Genomic DNA, 22523 nt, shown 5'->3' with positions numbered 1-22523 from the left:
GGTTGCCGTTTTTGCATTTTCTTGAGATCCTTTTTTAGTTAACCTGCAAGTACAGAATGCCAGAGAATTGGAGAGAAAAAAAAAAATTGTATTTACTAACAGCATCACATTACAACAAAACAGTCCATATTATGCACCATGGGTATTCCATTTCCTGATATAAACCCATACGAAACGTTGGGAGTTGAAACCAACGCTACACCTATAGATATCAAAAAGAAATATAAAAAACTATGTTTAAAATATCATCCTGACAAAATCCAACAGCAACAGCCAAGTAATACCACAGTAGATCAAGACCAGTTTGCTAAAATCCAGTTTTCCTTTAGCATACTTAATGATCCAAACAAGAGGAAAAGATATGATAATACTGGATCATTAGCTGAGTTTGATGTGGATGACGAAGGGTTTGATTGGAAGGATTACTTTGAATCAATTAATGAAGAGATAACGGTGGAAATGATAGAAGAAGATAAATTAAAATATCAAAATTCTCAAGAAGAAAGACATGATATTATATCTAATTTCATATACTATGATGGGGATTTCCTTAAGTTATTTGAGTTGATTCCTCATTTGGAATTCACAGAACTGGAAGAACAGCGTGTATATAAGATTATCGAGGAGGAGTTGCCAAAGCTGGATGTAGAATCCCATGTCATAAAGTCATGGGAAAAATACACGAAATCTCGAAAAACCAAAGTTAAACAAATGTTAAAAAGATTAGCTAAAGAAGCAAAACAAGCAAAGGAGTTAGAGGCTATGCTTAATAATAAGAAGAAAACCAATGGTGGCGACTTAAAGTCAATAATTAAAAGCCGCCAGGCAAACCGGTTGGATAATTTGATTTCAAGTTTAGAAAGCAAATATGGAGACAAGAGGGGAAAGAAAAGACTGGTAAAGGACATAGACGATGATGAATTCGAAAGAATCCAGAACGACTTATTAAAAAGAAGAAAGTGAAACGTATATAGAAACTAATAAGTGAATCAAAATGCATAGTTAACATAACGCGTGCGACTGTTTTTTTTTGGCTGTAAAAAAACCTCCCCCCCCCATGTAAACAAAGATCACGATCTCCCTCTTTTTTTTCCGCTTCCTCTCTCTTCCCTTCTACTTCTTTTCTTGCAACATGTCTACCTCTTTGCTAAAAACAGATACAAATCTAACTATGTCGCTGGAGTCTGATGCATCAGACTACTATTCTGATGGCTCAGATGACTTTGTTCCTTCTCCACCTACAAAGAAGAAGATCGCGTCCAAAACATCCAAATCACCATTGTCTGATTCTACTAACAACACGTCTGGTTCTTCCACTCCCTCTACCCAGGTTGGTACTGGTCCTAAATCCAATGCTTCTGAAACTTATCAAAAACTTTCTCAATTGGAACATATTTTAAAGAGACCAGACACATATATTGGTTCTGTGGAAAAAACTAAGATGGAGATGTGGTGTTTCGATGCTGAATCAGAATCAATGAAATTTAAAGAAGTTACTATTGTTCCCGGTTTATACAAGATCTTTGATGAAATTTTGGTTAATGCTGCTGATAACAAGATCAGAGACCCGACTATGAAGAATATACGCGTCAAGATCGATCCTGAGAATAATGTTATTCAAGTTATGAATGATGGTAAAGGTATCCCCGTGGAAATCCACACCAAAGAAAATATGTATATTCCTGAATTAATTTTTGGTAATTTATTAACTTCGTCCAATTATAATGATGATGAAAAGAAAGTTACTGGTGGTAGAAATGGGTATGGTGCTAAATTATGTAACATTTTCTCTACTGAGTTTGAACTTGAAACCGCTGATTTAAATACTGGGAAATTGTATAAACAAACTTGGACTAATAATATGGGAAAAGTTTCAAAACCCAAAATCACTACCTTAAAAACTAAGAAAGAATATACCAAGATTTCTTTCAAGCCTGATCTTGCCAAATTTGACATGGATAGCTTAGATGAAGATATCTTGGCGGTTCTTAGACGAAGAGTCTACGATTTGTGTGGTACAGTTAAGAATTGTAATATCTATCTCAATGATAAGAGATTATCCATTTCCAATTTCAAGAGTTATATTGAAATGTACGTCAATGCAATCAAGGAAAGATCTCCTGAACCCGAAGGTGAAGAGTCGAAAAACTACACCACAATTGTTCATGAAGTGTTCAATGATAGATGGGAAATTGCATTTGCTGTCAGTGATGGTAGTTTTAATCAAGTCAGTTTTGTTAACTCTATTGCTACCACTTCAGGTGGTACCCACGTGAAATACGTGTCTGACCAAATCATCACTAAATTAGTTGAAGTCTTATCTAAAAGAGAAAAAGGTAAGAAGAAACTTATGATTAGACCACAAGAAGTTAGAGATAATATGTTTATTTTCTTAAATTGTTTGATTGAAAATCCTGCATTTACATCCCAAACCAAGGAACAGTTAACTACCAAACCATCTCAATTTGGAGGTAAGGATAAGTTTGTTCCTAGTGATAACTTAATTAACCGTATTTTGAAAACTGGTATTGCTGATAAGATTAGGTCAATAGCTAGAGCTAACGAAGACAAGGCACTTCAAAAAGCCGATGGTAGTCGTAAGAATAGAATAAAGGGTCAAGTCAATTTAGTTGACGCCAACAAAGCCGGTACTAAAGATGGTCTTAAATGTACGCTTATTCTTACAGAAGGTCTTTCTGCCATGAACTTGGCAGTTGCTGGTCTTTCCGTGGTTGGTAGAGATTATTATGGATGTTTCCCACTCCGAGGGAAATTGTTAAATGTTAGAGAAGCTTCTGCTGATCAAATTGCAAAAAATGCCGAAATTAATGCTTTGAAACAAATTATTGGGTTACAACACAAGAAAGTGTATACTCAAGAAAGTATCAAGAGTTTAAGATATGGACATATTATGATCATGACCGATCAGGATCAAGATGGTTCACATATCAAAGGGTTAATTATCAATTTCTTGGAAACTTCATTCCCTGGTTTATTAGATATTCCTGGATTTTTGCTTGAGTTTATTACTCCAATTGTTAAAGTTACTGTCAAGGGTAGAACCAAAAGGGTGATTTCCTTTTACAACATGCCTGAATTTGAACGTTGGAGAGATACTGAAGGTACTCAATGCAGATGGACCCAGAAGTATTATAAGGGTTTGGGTACATCTACCCCAATTGAAGCTAGAGAATATTTCTCTGCTTTGGATAAGCATTTGAAACGATTCCATGCCTTGCAAGGTGACGATAAGGAATGCATTGATTTAGCATTTTCGAAAAAGAAAGCAGATGATAGAAAAGAATGGTTACAGGGTTTCCTTCCAGGTACTCATCTTGATCCAGATTTGAATGATATTCCAATCTCAGATTTCATCAATAAGGAATTGATTTTGTTTTCAATGTCTGATAATGTCAGATCTATTCCTTCGGTTCTTGATGGGTTGAAACCAGGTCAAAGAAAAGTGTTATTTGGTTGTTACAAAAGAAAACTTCGTAGTGAAATTAAAGTTGCCCAATTGGCAGGTTACGTCAGTGAAAACACAGGATATCATCACGGTGAACAGTCCTTAATTCAAACTATTATCGGTCTTGCCCAAAACTTCATTGGTTCAAATAATATCAATATCTTGAAGCCAAATGGTTCGTTCGGTTCTCGTGCTGCTGGAGGTAAGGATTACTCTGCTGCGAGATATATTTTCACCGAAATCAATGAAATCACAAGAACTATTTTCAACCCATTGGATGATCCATTGTATACCTATGTTCAAGACGATGAACAAACGGTAGAACCTACTTGGTATTTACCTGTTTTACCTATGATTTTAGTCAATGGTGCTGAAGGTATTGGTACTGGTTGGTCAACCAACATCCCATCATACAATCCAAAAGATATAGTTGCAAACATTAGAAGATTAATGAATGGAGAGCCACTTCAAGAAATGACTCCATGGTATAAAGGTTGGGAAGGTGATATTGAACCTATGGGTCCACAAAAGTATAAGGTTTCCGGTAGAATTGAACAAGTTGATAACAATACCGTTGAAATTACGGAAATTCCAGTCAAGACATGGACAAACAATGTTAAGGAATTTTTATTGGCAGGTTTCGGTAATGAAAAGACCCAAGCTTGGATTAAAGATATGGAAGAACACCATACTACGTCAATTAGATTTGTTGTCAAATTGAGTGATGCCGAAATGGAAAAATCTCTTAAAGTGGGATTATTAGAAAGATTTAAATTAGTATCTTCGCTCAGTTTGGGTAATATGGTGGCTTTTGATCCTATGGGAAGAATTAAAAAGTATAATGATGTGTTGGAAATTCTTAAGGATTATTACTATGTCAGATTGGAGTTCTACCAAAAAAGAAAGGATTATATGTCTGAAGATTTACAAAATCAGTTGATGATGTTGAGTGAACAGGCCAGATTCATCAAGATGATCATTGAAAAGAAGTTATCAGTCGCTAACAAAAAGAAGAAGGAATTGGTTTCCTTACTTCAACAGCACAAGTTTATCAAGTTCAGCAGACAAGGTAAGCCAATCAAAGAAGAACTTTTCTTGAATGATGATGATAGTATTGAAGAAGAAGAAGAAATTGTTGAAGCTTCTGATGGTGATATTTCTGCCTTGAATCTTAAGCAAGTTGAAACTGACAAGAATTCAACTGAACATGTTCCAGAAACTGTTTATTCTTCATATGAATATTTGTTAGGTATGACTATTTGGTCTTTGACTTATGAACGTTATTTGAAATTGTTAAAACAGCGTGATATCAAGGAAGCTGAATTGAATGAGTTATTACTGAAGAGTGCTAAGGATTTATGGAATGAAGATTTGGAAAGATTCATGGTTGAATTTGATAAGTTCTTGATTAGGGATCAAGAAGAGCGTGAGTCTTTGGCTGCTTCTGGTGATAAGAATAAGAAAAAGAGAACCAGAAAAGCTCCAGCTAAAGAACCACCAAAGAAGAAGATCAAGCTGGAACCAATAGTGAAACTGGAACCAGTTGTAACTCCAGCAAGTCCAAAGCCAATTGAGAAGAAATCCGATGTATTGTCATTCTTCTCTCCTACAAGCTCCTCTTCCAGTTCTAAATCAAAGGCAGGTTCAAGTAAGAAAAAGCCAGTTACCCTTTTCAGTGATAGTGAAGATGATGAACTCATTTTCGGTTCTAGTAATAACTCCACTCCAAAGAAACTGATAAAGAAATCGCCACTGTCAGAACCTAAGAAAACCAAGAAAAAGACTCTGATCAAGGATGAATTGGATGATTTGAAGATTGAAGGTAAGTTAATGGATACAATTTCCAGTTCTGGATCTAGAAGACCTGCTAGAGAAAGAAAAACTACTGCAAAACGCGCCCTTACTCCAGCCTATGTCATTGATAGTGATGAAGACGAAGATGATGACATTGAGGTCCTTGATGATGAGGATGACGAGGAATATGGAGATGATTAAATGTTCATGTGCTATTAAATTTGCTATTATATTTGCTATACATAGAAATTATTTATAAATTTATTATACTTCGCTAATTTGTTCTTTTTTTTTTTTCCTTCCCTAAAATTGGCAAAGTATTTTTTGTACCAAATCTAGATTAAAAATATTAGGTTCTATTATTTTTTTTTGAAGACACAGAAAATAAGATCTTTTCAGCAAGGGCTCCACTGAATCGTGTGTTGCCTTGTCAACCGGACTTAAGCGAAGAAGTATGATCTGATGGATTAGTAGATAAGAGTGTTCTGTAGATGAACCTTATCTCTCGAGGAAGACTCAAGCCATGTACTAGAATTATTTAGTTACTATTTCGTGTGGCTCACAACAATGATTTACGAACATGTCACAATAAAACCAGAAAAATAATGATGGATGTATTAGGGGTAGCGGGGGTAAATTAAAATGCATCCGCCTCCCTTAGACATTCTCTCTCGCTCCCCTCCCGCCCCAGCTAAATTTTTGCATGTTTATTAGCAAGATTGTTGAAACGTTACAGCAGAAACAATAGGTGTCTCTAGAAAGTCAATTGCTTTGGTACCTACCAATTCCTTAATTAAGTTCCATTTAATGATAGAGAGAACAAAGGAAAGGATACGATAAGAAAAAAAAAGGCGTTTGCTTGCACTGTAGAAGAATGTTGGAAAGTTAACCCCTCGAAGGAAACTAGTAACACTACCTTTGTCAAGATTGAATATAACACGTATTTATTTCTGTGTATTCCCCCTGTTTTCCAATACTACTACTCTTCTTCTTCTTCTTTTTCTTCTTGTTGTTGTCTTTTCTTTTTGGACTTGGTTGTAAGCTGTTTGAATCATATTGAATTAAATTTTATCAAAACGATACCCCAGCCCAATTCTACAATTTAGCACTTTTTGCATTTGCCATTCTACCGTATTTTGAAGTTTTAGCACCTGTGCATGTACCAGCTAGGACAAAAGTACTGACAGCTATCGCATCTCCCCACATTGACTAATTTAAAAGAAAAGAGAATATTTTAACGTGATTTTATATAACACTTGGAATCGGTCATCTTTTAGCGCAAACTTAGGCTATATGCACAGGTAACAGAAAGATCACACCTAATTATCACCAGAACCATTAAAAAAGAATTTTAGGGTACTTCGACAATCCCGCCTGGTTTTTTATTTTTTTCCATATTTTTTACACATTTTGTACACCCAAACATCCATACTAAAAAGTAAACAAAATACCTTGTGAATTTCAAGACCGAAAGAAAATGTTTAATTCCTCGAGTGGCTCTCAACCTTATCCTAGATCAAGTGACATTTCTTCACCCATACACCACAGAGCAAGTACATCATCCGAGGTCAAGCCATCTATATCTTCCCATTCTTCAGTGTCCAATCCTTCAATATTTTCCACTGATTTTCGATACGGTTCCACTTCTTCCTTGAACTCAACAACACCCACAATAACAACAATGTTGCCACCACCTGCTACCACATCTACTGCTTCATACGCATACCAGCCCGCGAATGTCGGCGCTAACCCAGGATCCACCAGCCAAACACCTACTGCTAACAATACTTCTCGTGCTTCTGGTTCTACAGGTACCGCCGGTGCCACAAACCCTTCGGCATCCAATACACCAATTTCTGGTACTGGTGCATCATCTAACCCACCACCCACCAATGCTCAATTAACTTCTAAATTTAACGCTCATGATATTCAAGTATTACGACAATTATTAGTTGCTGGAGAGAAGCACAAGTGGAAGCAAATAACTAAAGAAATTAATCAAACTTCAAACAATAACGCTGCTGCGGCCGCCGCAGCTGCAGCTACTAATTCTCAACAGCTGGGGTATGGATACCGAAACGCAAATTCTGGTGGTGCTGGTGGTGCCGCAGGTACTGGAGCTAATGCAGGAGCTAGGGCCGGGGGTCAGTCTGCTCCAAAGAATGTGTCGCCTACTTTTGTCATGAAACAATATCAAAGTTTATTGGGGTTGCCTAACAATTCTATATATTTTGGAACTTTGGGTTCTAGCTTACCTTATGTTGTAGCTCCTAATGGATGGGATGATATAGGAGAACAACACTACCAACATCATTTTGGTGATGATCTTGAGTAAAAAAAAAGAGACAAACACTACTACTGTTACTTTTGTATTTCTATTTTTGTTTTATTCTGTATAATTAAATAAATTTTATTCCTCTTTTCTACAATCGACACATGCGGTTCCGTCGTTTAATTTGTAGTCCAGTCCCCGGTCAATATGTTTACCAACTTGCAATCCCAACTTATTCTTTATTAATACTTTAATAAACTTTGAATCGGGGAAACCGTCATATGTATATTTTTCCTCGCCTTCATCAGCATACTTTTCTTGCAATTCTTTGGATTTGAATTTCCGTTTGTATATGATCTCACTGGCGGAGTTTGATGTTACCAACACAATTTGAAATACCCCCGGCTGGTCTAAAATCGGCTGTAAGGAAATATCTTGAATTTCTTCAGGGAATGTTTGTAGGATTTCTTGTAAATACCATACTGCTCTATTCTGCCACTTGCATTTATTACAATATTGGATTATTATTCGGGGATATCTTTCAATTGAGACCGTCATCGTCAGACACAGAATTAGCGTAGTCCAGCCAGCCAAACAAAAAAAAAAAATAAAAATTAAAATTAAAATAGAAATTAAAAAAAAAAAAAAACCCAAGTGCACTAAAACTTTTTGTTTTTCTCTCTATCTTTATTAATTACAAATCTATATAGTCATACTTAACCAATCCCAATTCCCGTCCTGAGAATGATGTTCATCCTCAGCAAAAAGTAAATTCCCATTCCCATGTTCGCCCTTATTAAGTTTAGGTGAATCCAACACATTCATAAAATTATCGTGATCAACATAAATGTGGCCATTATCTATAGAATTACTGTGGTGAGTGTCATGCAGGAACTGTGGTTGTTCAGGTTTAGCCATATCATTTACTTTCACACTTGATTTAGTTCTCTTTACAGGAGGTTTCTTTATTTTAGCAGCAGCCTCTTTTTCCTTATCTATCTTCTCGGTTTTCTTGGTTGAACTCGGCGTGGTTGAAGTACTAGCGGTATTACCACCACCTCTTTGTCTCTTCTTGATAACATCGGTTTTCAAACTTAACGGACGAACAACACCATGCAATTTCAAAAATAACCCACAGGCATTACACAAAGGCTGTCCCTCAGGGTCACGACGCCAAAGAGGAGTTGTTCTAGTATGACAGTTAGAACACGACACACCACCACTAGATCCTGGCCAACCAGTGGAATCAGGACTGTTTCTCTTGGATTTGGTTGTTTTTGTCTTGAGCTTTTTCTTCTTGTCCAAGTTTGCCGGTAATGAATTAGGTGAAAAGTAATCTACTTCATGTGGGTTTTCAAAGTATGACGATTCAATTGATTGACTAGGGAGGACAAATTTCTGGGTGGTGGTGTTGAATGATGCTGATGTGGTGATTGGCGGTGGCCCGCTTGATAAGGAAGTAATCAGGGGACTATGTCTCATAAATTGCGAATCTTGTTTATATGACATATTTAACGGGGTGAATGGTCTATTCATCATACCGGGCAAACTCATCATTGATTCCTCACGAAGCAAGCTTGAGGGAGTGGCAGTGGAAGTTGAGCTTCTCTTCAGGGGATTTTGAAAGAAACTATTGTGGTTGTTGTTGTTGTGGCTGTTGTCGTATATAATTGTGGAGGCTGATGAAGATAATGTGGCTGGTGTATGGATGAAATCGTCAAATAATGGTTTAGCATCATAGGAGGAAGTTGCAGAATGACTATTTAAATCCATATCTTGTGGTCCTTCAAGGGCATAAGGATCCAATGCAAATGAGAATGAATTTGATGGTAATGTTGGCACAGGTTCATGGTGTTGAGTTATGGATTGTCGGTGTTGAGACGGTAACATTGTCTCCAATGACTGTGAAGGGTGAGCAAATCTATTAAATTGATTGAGTTGTTTGGATAATTGGGATAATCCACCTCCACCTGTTCTTTGAGATTGTGATTGTTGTGTTTTAATTGGAGTTGTGTTTGAACTGGACAACATAGGTGAGAAGTTAGCAGCTCGTTTCTTGTTGCTGGCGGTACTGCTTGTACTACTACTACTGCTATTGCCAGCTGGTTGAGAATGACGATAGTGGTCTTCACCGATTTTCCTTATATGAGCAACGTAATCGAAATCTTCAGCATCAGGATCTAAACTAGTATCTTCAGAATCTTGTTGCATGTTAGTATCAAGTTCACGAGTACTGCTCATATTACGTGTTATTTCACCATGGTTAGATGTGGAAACATTAGTAATATACATCATCCGCCATGTCAAATTCTCCATTCGGGAACGGTAAGGCAAAGTTTCTTTAGCTTTATTGTACATTTTCCACAAGGCTTCGATGTTTTGTGACTCGGATTGAATAAGTTGTGAGAGTTTTATTGGTGGGGTGTTGCTATTGTTTTGGCTTTCTTTGAATTTAAATTTAGGGTTTAGTGAGGTGCTGGTGAATCTGGACGTAGCAGTAGTAGTTAGTGGATCAGATGAACTGGTTGATGATGGTGAGTTTAAAGAAGGAGAATATTTACCTAACGGCGTAAAGTTGTTTATACTCATATTAACGTGGTTGCTATTGATAAATTGTTCAACTTGGTGAAGTAGAATTTAAGTGGTGTAAATGTAATGGGCGAAAGTTGTGATGTGGTTGTCTCGTTAATTGTTGTCTAAATTGGCAGAGAGAGAGAGAGGGGGTGCGGGTTATATAAATATGAAGTAAAACAGTTACAAAAAAAGAAAATTTAAAAAAAATTAGAAAAAAAGGGCTGGAATTAGTGTTTTTTTTAAACAAAATGGAACTTTGGAGGAGGGGGGGATTAAGGAAAGAGGAGGAATCTGCCGTGTACTACCTGGTAATAATAATAACATACAATATCCGTATAATACCCAATCACTAAAATTAAAAATCGAATATTCATTATTAATTTATTGTATTTTATTATTTTATTGTTCCTAGACTTTGTTTACACGATGATTAATAATTTATGCATAATAACCCAACCCGTTATTCCCCTTTGATTGGAGGATTAGCAAGGACAATGAGTCCAGAATCACATTCTTCAACCAATAACTTCAAGAGGAGAACGTGAAGGTATTGTTCCAAGAGGTAAAGCCTGCCACAAGTGGAGGAAGTGGAGGAAGTGGAGGCTGGAATTTTACAATTGGTTCAGATCTATGGAAAAATGCTGCAAGTACTAAATTAGAGGGCGCTAACGTACATTCATGTTCTGACGCTAAAACGGAAGGCGTCGGTGAATTTCCATGAGGGAAACAAATTTTTTTTAGCAGCAATTTGGTACTACAAGAAACGATGTAAAGCAGGAAATTTTACTGGAATGTTACTTGTTTGACTAATCAATGGATAACCGATAAGAGAGGTATTACGGACGGAGAACCCGAAGATCCGTTCCATGTGTCAAAACAGCTATGATTTTAATTTGGTAATTATTTCGATAGAACTTCAATTCTTAGATTTTATTGGCTAAAGATAAATTTTTCTTATCAGTGATTAATTTTAAATATTTTTTCTGGTTTGTTTTTGTGTCGTTTATTTTTTTCAACGTTATGCAGAAATTAATTTATCCGCATGCTAGTTTAGTCAACAGCGATCGGGCTAGGACAAAGTCAGGTTTTATAACACCGTTCAACAATCAGAATGACTCCGTGTAATGTTCCCTGATTAAGGGGTTATGTGCTCTAGCTACTTTGTGTAAAATCTATTAAAACGTTCTTTTCTTCGATTTGCAAAGACGTGGTGGCGGCGCACCAGTACCCTGGCCCGTTTCCGGGCTAGGGATCCCGCCTTGAAATAGTCACAATTGTCCTCTTGGCAGCATAGTAAGATATATTTTTTTTTTATTTCCATAACAGGAATTCAGTCTCGGGGAAATTGGTAATAATCAGATTTGAAATTCTATTCGGGAAAACTATCGCTTGGAATGATGTCATTGTGATCTGCGACGTTATCATTGGTTATGAGAGGCACCAGATGTGAAACAGGCAAGCGAGTTTTGCATTATCGTATTATCTTGTTTGATTTAAAAACGGTATCTGATAGCGAGATTTCGCGAGGTGTATTCCGTCGCAAGATTTTTTGCAGCATAGCTACAAGAACACTTTGCACGCTATTGCTGCAAATACTTTTTAATCCTAATTTACTTCTGGTTTAATTACTTACACTTGAAAAATCATCAATACATTAACTACTAGAGAATAGGAGGCAACTTTAATATATTGTTACAGTGGAAATACAACCATTTGAATTGATAACCTCCAAAATACATCTGTTTAACCCGTACAACTTAGATTGACCCCATGTCTTCACCTTTGGATTCTCTTCTTCTGGTTCAACCAGATCAGGCATCTCAATTATATCCAAATCATTATCGATAAATTCTGATTCGTTTCTGTTTAATAATACTGGGTTTAATTGATGGAAAACATCGGGCAATTGATCAAAGTACATGGTCGAATTGATTTCAAATCCGGGCATGTCATCTTCTTTCTCGCGTTCAATTTCCCAATTACATCTATTCCATTTCATAAAGTTTAAATCTTCAGGTATGCCGCCATTGTGAATTATGATTTTCTTTACCGTGGTATTCATTTTGTTTTGATTTCCCTTGGTGTTGTTCAAGTCGTATAATATGTCAATTCCATATTTGTAGTAATTGTGAAACTTGCAATGACTTATATCTTGAGATTCCTTCTCGTCCGTCAAATGGTTATGGATCAACAACCGTGAGTCGAACTTGTTAAAGTACTCGTCTGGAGGGCCCAAGATGTTGACAACTTCTTGTTGAGTAGACTCTCCAATCTTAATGACCTCTTCGGAATCATGCTTGATTATTCTAACAAGTCCTTCGTTTAGATTAACTGCAAGTTTGTTAAGTTCGTTGGAAGACGTGCTTGGTCTCCTCTTGTTATTTTTGTAATCTTCCCATGAATTACCCTTATATAAAGCAATAGAATCGCAAGTCACATCATGGGGGTTATCCCAGTTTAACAACTTTGATAAGATCTGATGCACGTCATCCTCTTGATCCAATAAGGACAACAACAGGTTATCAGTGATTGTAAATTTGAATGAAATACCCGGGTATGACAATATATAAGTCTTGTTAACTCGGTTTAACTTCCCCGGATAAGTCGGTCCAAAGATTTTGTTATATATAGTTTTAAAAGTGGGCCCAGTAGACGACAATGTCTGATAGGTAGAATTGGTCGAGCTGGTTGAGGATAACGCTGGTGATGAATCCATAATCGTGCTTGATGATGAGTTCTTAGATATTGTCGATTCCAAAGGTAGTGACGTGACTTCTGGCTCGTTCTCAAACTCATTCAAACTTTGACCATTGTAAACTAATCGTAACAACTTCTTATCGGCACTCTCATCAAGATTCAACACTTCAATAAGGTCCAAATATTGATCGGGATGGTTATTGAATGTCAATCTGATTCCTAGTTCAACTACAGTGACCAATGTTGGAGTTTCGTAGAATTTGTCTTCACTGAATGTAATTCTAAACCTGTATTTGTGTTTGTCCAAATGTTTAATAATATCAAACATTGGAGAGCCAAGCTTGATGCTGTTACCTAGTCCTTGGCCCGGATTGATGGTTGTTTCGTGAATCATAATAGCTCTGTTTGTCACCAGTTAACTCTTATGTATTGGGTGGTGTATTGGTAGTAGTGGTGTATGTGGTGGTTATTTGCCATGTGGATCATGTGTATTTTTTTTGGGCCTCGTTTGTGCCACCGATAAGAACTCGGATCTACTCGGAGTTGATTGCCCAATTGGGCAATGATCGATTGCGAATACAGATATTCTATTTTTCTATAACTAAAAATAAATGTCCTTTTTTATAATACATAAAACAAGTTCTAACTTAAAATATCACCCAATGATATCTTCGATCTAACACTTTCAACTGGGTGCATCATTTTAGGAACTGGTTTCTCTTCAGGTATTTCCGGCTGGTAAATCACGGAAACCTTATCGTACTGGTCCACTATTCCGTAATTCTCTCCATTTAATGGTCGTGACAAAACTTCAACGAGTCTAGGTCCTTCTTCTTGTGCTACTTCTGTCTTGTGATGGCATGATTGGCATTTAACGTTGCCTTCCGTGGGCCACCAGATTGGCGAAGTCATGGTTTTACAATCAACACAGGTGTGGTGTAGGTCATCGGCAACTTCATGGCTATCCTTAAATTCATGATTGTGATACATTTGGAAATTGGTGATGTAGTTTAATGAGCGTGAATTAGGTCCGTATTGTCGATTACTATTCACTCTCACGATATCCTCCAAAAACATTTGCATCAAGGGTTTCAATTCGTCCTTGCCGTGAACCCTCCTTCCTAGTGTCCTCATATTCAATATCGTCGATTTAGATTGATCATGTCTCGGACAGATAAGAATTGGTTGCAACTTCCCAACCTTGCCTTCAGCAGTGACTAATTGAACATCTCTCTCCGATAACGACTTACTAGCTAGTTTGAAGCCTAGCTTGAAATTTGGTGAATCTTGGGCACATGTAATGTGGTACTTGACTTCATCAGGGCATAAATCACATTTGATCATGGACCCATTTCTCGTATTACATATTCCACATTGGGTCTTGTGATTCTCAAGATATACCCGGGAGATATTCTCGACTGAAATCAAACTATTCACGCCCTCGACCACACTCTTTGAATCGGAACCGGCCTTGACTTGTGGTGCTGCAACTTGCCTAAACAGAACAAGGTCATGGTTGAAAACCGCACATAGCAAATGACACCATTTCCCGGTATCCGTCGACTTCAAATAATCTGGTCTCACATAAGGCGATCCCATCAATGATAACTCATAGTTTGATTCATTAGCAAGACACAAAGCACACGAATAAACCGTGCTGTGAACCGGTCTTAAATCGTTAATGCACCTATCACAAAGCCACTCCCTGACTGGACGTGGAACATTTTCCGGAATGGAAACACCAGCACATGAACTGTGAACGTTTACTCCACAACTTGAACAAATCAACATTTCTAAAAGCGACAGCTTTAAAGTATCGTGTTCTCGACATACGCAGCATTTCCTATCTTGCGGCTCAAATGGGGGAACTATTGATGCAAACGAGGGGATTTGAAGATTGTGTAATAATGAAGTTAAATCAACAAGTTGCTTCTTTCGGAAATCTTGGACAATTTCTTGTATGAGTTCGTGCGTTAACGTTGGATGAGATTTCTTGTCCTTGAAATCAATGGGTGGTAATTTGTAACTGGGATTGAAAACAGGATTGAATATACTATCAGCTAATGACAATTGTTTCTTTTGTTTCTTGATATCTTCAGGCTTGATAACTGCTTCGGGTAATTTCCTCTTGTTTTCAGGGATTATAGGAGCAATCTCTTCGGTCTTCACTTTAACTACAGCCTTTGCTTGTCGTTTAACTTTATTATTAGCATTAGCCACAGCAGGCGAAAACAGACGCTTCTTTTTGGGCGATTCACTCTTTGGTTTCTCAACCTTGGCAGCTTGTACAGTAGTCTCCTCCTGTTCGAATCCATCATATGCAAGACTGGAATTGTTCGTCTCGGCATGATCGATAATTGCATTGGCATCACGTAACAACTCCCATTCAACTTTCTTCTTCCATCCAGTTGACTTGCTCGTCTTTCTCTGTATTTCCAATGGATCCTCCCATACAACTGCATACCGTCTCCATAATCGTGCGCATCGGTAACATAAAGCGACAATTTGATTCTCTTCGTTTGGTTTCTTGGCATCAAACCCAGTGATTCTAAACCATTGCGTTGACAGATGGGTGTTGCAGTGTTTACACTTGAATTTCCTCTGTTGAACCGTGATCTTGTCGTTTTCATATGAGGAATCGTCTTCGGGGTCAGCTAGTTCGTCAATCACATTATGATGCTCGACTTTGATAGTGTCTTCCTTTATATTTTGTACTTTTTTCTGAATTCTTCCTTCGAAATTGCCCCAGATTAATCGGCCATTCTTGGTTTTTTTCCAGAGGTAGTAATATCTTACAATCATGGCTGATGGTTGAGACTTGACTTTTTTGTAAACAGGATGTAATTCGCTTCCAAATAATTTCACCCCGGCTTCAAACTTCTTTATTTCTTCCTTGGTGAACACTGGCTCTTTTAATGTCTTTTTGTTCAACTTCTTGGCCTCTTCAAATGCCTTTTCTGAATCTCCATTATATTTCATATAGAGCAACAAAATTGCATCAACGAAATTAGGCGAGTTGGGTGATAAATCAAGACCTTCAGCTATCGGATTACATTTCTCAACATAGGCATCCAACTTGACGAAATCATCATCGACATCCTCTTGGGAACTCTTCCACAATAAAGTGCAAGTCTCACCTTCACCATCATCGATACCACGTTCAATATACCCCTTAGGTCGTGGTTGTAACCATGAAGGGTAATCTCGGGGATCAACATCGGCATATTCAGCCGGGATCTCCAATTTCTTAAGCTCCAATTCGTCAACATTGTGCTTGGCCATATTCTTCTTATTCTTCGCTGGGGGACCTGGTTTCTTTTTTGGTGGTGTTCTCTCGACGTCGTAGTACACGATAGGATGGTCTTCATCACATTCAGGGATATTTGTCGCTTGGTGTTTTGATCCGAGTCGCGTGGATGCTCGTGGGTACGGCGATCTGTCATCGAGATCTACTCCGTCTTCTAATCTGGCATACATACCAAGATACCTCATACACCATTCCTCCTTTAGTCTTCGTTGTTCAATCGTGTTATTTCTGTCCTTGTGCAAGAAATCAATTGCCATGGTTTCGTATTTTGGTAGCAGCGGCGTGGATAATGATGGTGTCGTGGATATAGGTCTTGTCTGTTCTTCATCTTCCTGGGAGCTGACATTTGCTGATACTGACATGTTATCTGCATCCACCGAACTCAATGCATTCAACTCATGCGTCAATTGGCTCTCATTAGATGACTTATTGTCATGGGATAACATCAACATTTTCTTGCTGTGATACTCAATCTCGTGCTTCTTGGTACATGCCGCACAAGACCAGGAAAACCCTCTACTTGGTTTCTTCAATAATGGAGGGTCTAAACATAACATATGGTAGTAGTTTTCACACTCGACACAACTGATGGAGTCCTGGGAGGATCCGCACCATTGTCCACACACTTCACAATTTCGTGAAGTGGAACTGAATGTGTTGATTAAAGATTTTGTTCGTTGAGTTTCAACAAATATGAATTCAAATCGTTTATTTAATGCCTGGAGGTAGTTTCCGCATTTTGTGTCGGTGTTGGCGTATTGGAGGAGGTTGTTTGTCAGAAGAACATCATAAAATTTAATCATATATCTGTCAAATAATTTGTCGAAATAAAAGCAATTTGGTTCTTGTGTATAGAGTTCCAAACTGGTCATGGATGAAGGAGATGCCGACTTGGTATTACGGGAATTCTTTTTCCCATTCATACTTTCCAAATATTCATCTTCAATATCTTGTTTGTGTTTCACTGTGACTAATCCTCTAAAACTAGGTAATGGGCACGAATCCGTATGCATGGAAGCAAACAATAATCGGGAATCGGACGTGAGTTTTGAAATATCCCTTGGTCTGTAAAACCATTGAATTTGGAATGCAAAATCTTGAGCAGGGACAATGCCTGATTCAACCAGGTTCCCATTGGTAGCAGCTTCGTGATTCCCCGTATCAACCTTCTTTCTTTTGAATCCCATGATTCTTCCTATATAGTATGGTTCACCAGGCGGTTCACTAATCATGTAAATGTACTGTCCTTTAGACAAGGTGAAGATTTGCTTCAGTTTCTTCTTCCTAGAGTTGCCATCTTCCGAATCCTTGAATTGGTTGGGACAATACAACGTCTGCAAATCAAGGTCTATATAAGCATCAGTTAAATCTAGCCTATGAGAAAATGCGTCGTTGGAATGGGGCGGTGGTTGCCAATTATAGGGAATGATGGATTTGGTGGGCGCGTGTTTGCTAGGGGTGGGTGTGCCATGAGAATTGTTGCCATTTTCCGTTTGTGGACTTGATCTTTTCAAATTTCTCCTTCTGGTGGACGTAGTAGTAGTTGAATTTATGCTTGAGACCGAAGAACTGGCTGAAAGGTCAAAGTCATGTGATGATTCTATGGCGTCGTTGTATGATTTGTTTATGGTGGCTTTCCTTTTCGGACGTGGTTGTGACATTATGTATAGTGGTTGTCTATTAATATGTACAATAATCCATATGAGGGGACAAATGTGACAATATATTAGTAAAGTCTGGTAGTGGTAGTGGATGTAACTTTCATATAGTACAATAGTGTGGCGGGAAGTAGAGCCAAAGTGTTTTTAAATCAAACAGAAGATTCTTTTGAAAAGAAAAAGGATAAAGGAAAAGATTAAAGAAAAAGAATATGGAAAAACACAAGATTTAAAAGAATGCTCGAGTAATAAAGAGGAAATATTCACCATATAATACAAAAGGCGTTAAATCAGGAAGGGAAAAAAAACTGGTTGAATTTTTTGTCCAGTATGCATAGCAAGGACAAACAAAGTTTTCCTGTGAATGAATGAATGAATGAACAAACAAACAAACAAACACAAACAAGTAAATATTTGCGGCTTTGCCTAGACAAAACGTACAGCATCTGCTATATCAACCTCTTCTAGTTGAACGTAAAAGGGAAAACTTACACATTCTGTATGAATAGGTAAAAAAAAAAACTATTGTTACAATTACATCTCTTTCTCTCTATACACTCCTCCTGCTGCTGCTCGGTTATACACTTCCCTGTTTCAATGCAGTTTCAATTTGGTCAATTTCATCAATACTAGTAGCCAGCTGGAGCTTATGCAACAACTGTCGACGTTCTTCTTGAGTCAACTTTTTAACCATAGTAGTCATGGTTTTAGTGGCTGCGCTGGTATCATTTGTCGCGACACCATTGGTGGAACGTGCCTGAGACGAGGATGATGACGACGACGACGACGACGACGACTTGGACAACATTGCCAATACTTCGGGGTTAAACTCACTAGTTAAATCACCAAACTTGGCTACTGCTTCTTGTCGCTCATTTTGTTTTATTTTCTTAAAGTCAAGCACTCTTAATGTGGGAATCAACCAAATCATAAACAAACGATAATTTCTTAATTCAGTAATGGGATTGCCTAACAACACCAAATTTTCAAGTCGTTTAAATTTATCCCTAAAGTCTATTTGGAATTTGTATATGTTATTATTGGCTAATGAGATGGAAGTCACATAATTATCCTCAGGGAAGTTCTCATCAATATATGCAATGTTATTATTTGCCAATAGCAAAGTTTCTAAATTCTTGAACCCTCCAGGAACATTACTCAAGTCGACTAGCTCATTATTAGTTAAATCAATCACTTGGTATTTATCCTGCGTTATCCCAAGGTTTTCAATGGTGGGGATCTGCAAATTGCGTAATTGTAACGTGAGTTTGTTCTCGGGGTTAAGTACTATCGGTGCATCATTAATCACCTGAGATGTGAGTCTCATACTTGTATAACGACCTGTTGCTACTACATCTATTAAAGTTTATTATTTTCTCATGGTCTGAGAAATGTCGCATGTCGTGCAAACTATTTTTTCCATTAATTTTTTTTTTTTTTTTTTCGTGTTTCTTTAAAAACGACTCCAACTCTAAAAACAACAACCTACCACTCTCTAGACACTAACAATTCAAAGGATATATCTCCAATGATACAGCTTGAAGAAAGGGACATGCCCGTAATACCGGGCACCAGACTTGACGAGACCGAAACCCAGGAATTGCAGTACATCGTTGCAGAAATCCTCAACCGTCGTAAGATACAATTTCCAGGATCCCAGCCAGTGTCTTTTGAACGAAGGCATCTAGAAGAAGCACTAATGACCAAGGACTATTTTGTGTGTGAAAAAACCGATGGATTGAGATGTTTGTTGCTCTTGTTGTTTGACCCGCAAAAGGGTGAGGGGGTTTTCTTGATCACGAGAGAAAACCACTATTACTACATTCCCAACATTCATTTCCCATTGGATGTACATGAAACGGCTGAACGAAGAACATACCACCATGGTTCGTTGTTGGATGGGGAATTAGTACTAGAAAATAAGAATATAAGTGAGCCAGTGTTGCGATATGTCATATTCGATGCCCTTGCCATAAATGGGAAGTCCATAGTTGACCGTCCTTTACCAAAGAGATTAGGTTACATCACGGAAAATATCATGAAACCTTTTGACAATTTTAAAAGAAACAACCCGGAAATAGTAAATTCGCCCGATTTCCCATTTAAAGTCGGATTCAAGACGATGTTGACGGCATACCACGCCGATGACGTCTTGAGCAAATTGGGGCAATTGTTCCATGCATCCGATGGGTTGATTTATACCTGTGCCGAAACACCCTATGTGTTTGGAACCGATCAAACGTTATTGAAGTGGAAACCCGCGGAGGAAAACACTATTGACTTTCAGATTGAGTTTGTGTTTAACACCGTGCAGGACCCAGATATGGATGAACGTGATCCCTCGTCGACGTATACTGACTACGATTCCAAGCCTAATACAATCAAATTGAAAGTGTGGGAAGGCGGCAAGAACCATGTTGATTTCGCTCATTTGGATCTTGCCGATGAAGACTGGGAAAGATTGAAAGCATTAGAACAGCCATTGCAAGGGAGAATTGTAGAGTGCCGTCAATCCTCTAGCAAAAAAGGATATTGGGAGATGTTAAGATTCAGAAATGACAAGAGTAACGGGAATCATATAACTGTAGTAGAGAAGATTTTACAGTCCATCAAGGACGGGGTCAAAGAAAGTGAGATCAACGAATCATGTCCCAAGATACAAAAGGCGTGGAAGAAACGAGAATATGAACGAAGAAATAGACATCGCCTTCCTCCACATGAACAACAACAGCAACAGCAACATCATCATTATCATCATCAACAGCAGCAGCAGCAGCAGCATGCCACAGCTCCTGCTTCACAACAACAGATCCGTCCACGGGAACCAGAACCGGAACTAGAACGTCCTGCCAAGAAACAACAAGTGGAAGAACAACCGGCCAATGGTAAACCTGAACAACCCATGTTGGATGATATTCCCACTTATGAAGATAGTGATGATGATGAATAGGTGTATATTATATTGTAACTTATTGTAATAATAAACTTGATAAATAAAGATGTGGCTGTTTAAACTGTTTATAATGACTATGTCAGATTTGTTTTAAGAATATTCAATGGAAATTTTTACAAAACATGATTCCTTATCGATCGCTCTTTCTTCTACAAGGTCTTCAAGGCATCTCTGAAACAAGTTCCTTTGAACATCAACCAATGGTTAGTTCAAGTCTGGAGTAACAAAAACAAAATTGTAATTAAAAAAAAAAAAAACAAATCAGGCAATCGCTGCAAATTAGCCACACATTTTCCACCAATGACAGTATACAAAGACATACACGCTGCTATCAGCCACATCAACAGCGTAGCTGTGATAGGAGCAGGTCCTGGTGGTGCCTCTACCATCAAGGCTCTCCTTGCCGAACGCAAATTCAGCCATGTACAAGGGTTTGAAAAACGGTCCGATTTCGGGGGGATCTGGAATCATACCGACATAACTGACTCTCATGAAGTTCCTATACCTTGTGAAAAACCTATTGAATTAAATCCAGTTGTAGTGGATGGAAAATATGTTTATCCCAGTCCAGTGTATGACAGTTTAGACACAAATGTCCCTAAGGACCTCATGAGTTATAGTGGACTTGAATTCGACTCACACTTGCCGATATTCCCTGATCGACGAGACGTGTTGAAATATGTGTGTAAATACAGTGAAAAAGTTAGACCATACGTTCGATTTGATACAAAAGTAGTTAGTGTTGAGCTATTAGACGACATATGCAAGTGGCAAGTCGTCAGTCGTCCAGTTAGCACCGAAACTAAAGGTGGAACAATAGGTGTTGATGATGTCGTGGAATTATATGATGCCGTGGTCATAGCTACGGGAAATTATGATCTTCCTTATATCCCTGATAGACCAGGAATGACCGCTTGGAATGAACAGTTTCCGGGGACAATTACCCATGCTAAGTGGTATAGAAACCCTCGCCAGTTTAAAGATGTCACAGGAAAGATTATCATTGTGGGTAATTCTGCTTCGGCTGGTGATTTAGCATATCAGATAGCAACGACATTGAAGCAAAAGGTCTATAAATCCAAGAGATCAGGTAGTTTAGTCCCTGCCGGTAAGAGTGACCTAATTGAAGAAGTGGCTGATATTGAAAAGTTTGACATTGATACCAAGTCAGTGGTACTTGTTGATGGTACAGTTTTAGCTGATGTCGGAGCAGTAGTTTTTGCAACTGGATATATAAAATCATTCCCGTTTTTCAAAGCTAACCCGACACATCCCTTAGTAACTGATGGTCATAAAGTCCATGGAACTTTTAATCACGTTATTCTCTACAACTATCCCAACTTAGCCATCATTGGTCTCCCCCGGTTTGTTCTCCCCACGAGAACTTCAGAAACCCAATCGTGCTGGTTAGCTAGTATTTGGGCTCAAAAAATTGCCTTGCCTCTGGTACAACATATGCAACAATGGGAACAAGATAGAGTAGATCTCAAGGGCAACGGAAGCAAGTTTCACGATATGATCAATCTTGAAGATGTCCGTTATTGTATCCTGCTTACTGAGCAAGTCATTAAAGCTGGTGGGAACCTCATTCCTCATGCATGGGATAAACAGCTGATTTCCGTGCGAGGGATGATCAAACTGATCAAAGAGGCATATATTGAGTACAAGGGTAAAACTGGGAAATGTGCTGCTTCATATAGTGAGCTTATTGATGCGGGTTTACTAGACAGTGTAACATTACCTGATGAAAAATTACAAGAATTGGGGTTCAAAGTGTAGTAAATATATTAGCTAGTAGACTA

At 38.1% G+C, this 22523-nt stretch overlaps 10 protein-coding genes across 10 annotated transcripts; 5 read left to right on the top strand and 5 right to left on the bottom strand. All coding sequences in view use genetic code 12, as the record gives it.

Annotated features, from left to right (window-relative positions):
* Nucleotides 1-138: 138 nt before the first annotated feature.
* Nucleotides 139-963, top strand: SPAPADRAFT_131825 (uncharacterized protein; the record flags this gene model as incomplete). The annotated part of the gene is made up of 1 exon (XM_007373098.1): nt 139-963. The coding sequence occupies one exon, from the start codon at nt 139-141 to the stop codon at nt 961-963; it is 825 nt and encodes a 274-aa protein (XP_007373160.1).
* A 208-nt stretch (nt 964-1171) lies between these two features.
* On the top strand, nt 1172-5461 carry TOP2 (DNA topoisomerase 2; the record flags this gene model as incomplete). Its single annotated transcript, XM_007373097.1, has 1 exon — nt 1172-5461. The coding sequence occupies one exon, from the start codon at nt 1172-1174 to the stop codon at nt 5459-5461; it is 4290 nt and encodes a 1429-aa protein (XP_007373159.1).
* Nucleotides 5462-6768: 1307 nt separating this feature from the next.
* SPAPADRAFT_58949 (uncharacterized protein) lies at nt 6769-8124 on the top strand (the record flags this gene model as incomplete). Its single annotated transcript, XM_007373095.1, has 1 exon — nt 6769-8124. One exon carries the CDS (start codon nt 6942-6944, stop codon nt 7593-7595), a length of 654 nt encoding a protein of 217 aa, XP_007373157.1.
* SPAPADRAFT_132690 (uncharacterized protein) lies at nt 7671-8090 on the bottom strand (the record flags this gene model as incomplete). Its single annotated transcript, XM_007373096.1, has 1 exon — nt 7671-8090. One exon carries the CDS (start codon nt 8088-8090, stop codon nt 7671-7673), a length of 420 nt encoding a protein of 139 aa, XP_007373158.1.
* An 85-nt stretch (nt 8125-8209) lies between the features above and the next one.
* Nucleotides 8210-9641, bottom strand: GAT1 (Gat1p; the record flags this gene model as incomplete). The annotated part of the gene is made up of 1 exon (XM_007373094.1): nt 8210-9641. A coding segment is annotated over one exon (1066 nt), but the record flags the coding sequence as incomplete, so codon positions are not given.
* Nucleotides 9642-10350: 709 nt separating this feature from the next.
* On the bottom strand, nt 10351-13251 carry SPAPADRAFT_58946 (uncharacterized protein; the record flags this gene model as incomplete). The annotated part of the gene is made up of 1 exon (XM_007373093.1): nt 10351-13251. One exon carries the CDS (start codon nt 13195-13197, stop codon nt 11788-11790), a length of 1410 nt encoding a protein of 469 aa, XP_007373155.1.
* Nucleotides 13252-13373: 122 nt separating this feature from the next.
* Nucleotides 13374-17953, bottom strand: SPAPADRAFT_147327 (DNA-binding E3 ubiquitin-protein ligase; the record flags this gene model as incomplete). The annotated part of the gene is made up of 2 exons (XM_007373092.1): nt 13374-15314; nt 15627-17953. The coding sequence occupies 2 exons, from the start codon at nt 17769-17771 to the stop codon at nt 13446-13448; spliced, it is 4014 nt and encodes a 1337-aa protein (XP_007373154.1).
* Nucleotides 17954-18253: 300 nt separating this feature from the next.
* LEA1 (U2 snRNP complex subunit) lies at nt 18254-19111 on the bottom strand (the record flags this gene model as incomplete). The annotated part of the gene is made up of 1 exon (XM_007373091.1): nt 18254-19111. One exon carries the CDS (start codon nt 19093-19095, stop codon nt 18346-18348), a length of 750 nt encoding a protein of 249 aa, XP_007373153.1.
* A 185-nt stretch (nt 19112-19296) lies between these two features.
* On the top strand, nt 19297-20718 carry CGT1 (mRNA guanylyltransferase; the record flags this gene model as incomplete). Its single annotated transcript, XM_007373090.1, has 1 exon — nt 19297-20718. One exon carries the CDS (start codon nt 19297-19299, stop codon nt 20716-20718), a length of 1422 nt encoding a protein of 473 aa, XP_007373152.1.
* Nucleotides 20719-21021: 303 nt separating this feature from the next.
* SPAPADRAFT_131420 (flavin-containing monooxygenase) lies at nt 21022-22500 on the top strand (the record flags this gene model as incomplete). The annotated part of the gene is made up of 1 exon (XM_007373089.1): nt 21022-22500. One exon carries the CDS (start codon nt 21022-21024, stop codon nt 22498-22500), a length of 1479 nt encoding a protein of 492 aa, XP_007373151.1.
* Nucleotides 22501-22523: the final 23 nt, after the last annotated feature.

This window comes from Spathaspora passalidarum (assembly GCF_000223485.1).
Source record: "Spathaspora passalidarum NRRL Y-27907 unplaced genomic scaffold SPAPAscaffold_1, whole genome shotgun sequence".
Lineage (NCBI taxonomy): Eukaryota > Fungi > Ascomycota > Pichiomycetes > Serinales > Debaryomycetaceae > Spathaspora > Spathaspora passalidarum.
This window is presented reverse-complemented; position numbering and strand designations above follow the sequence as displayed.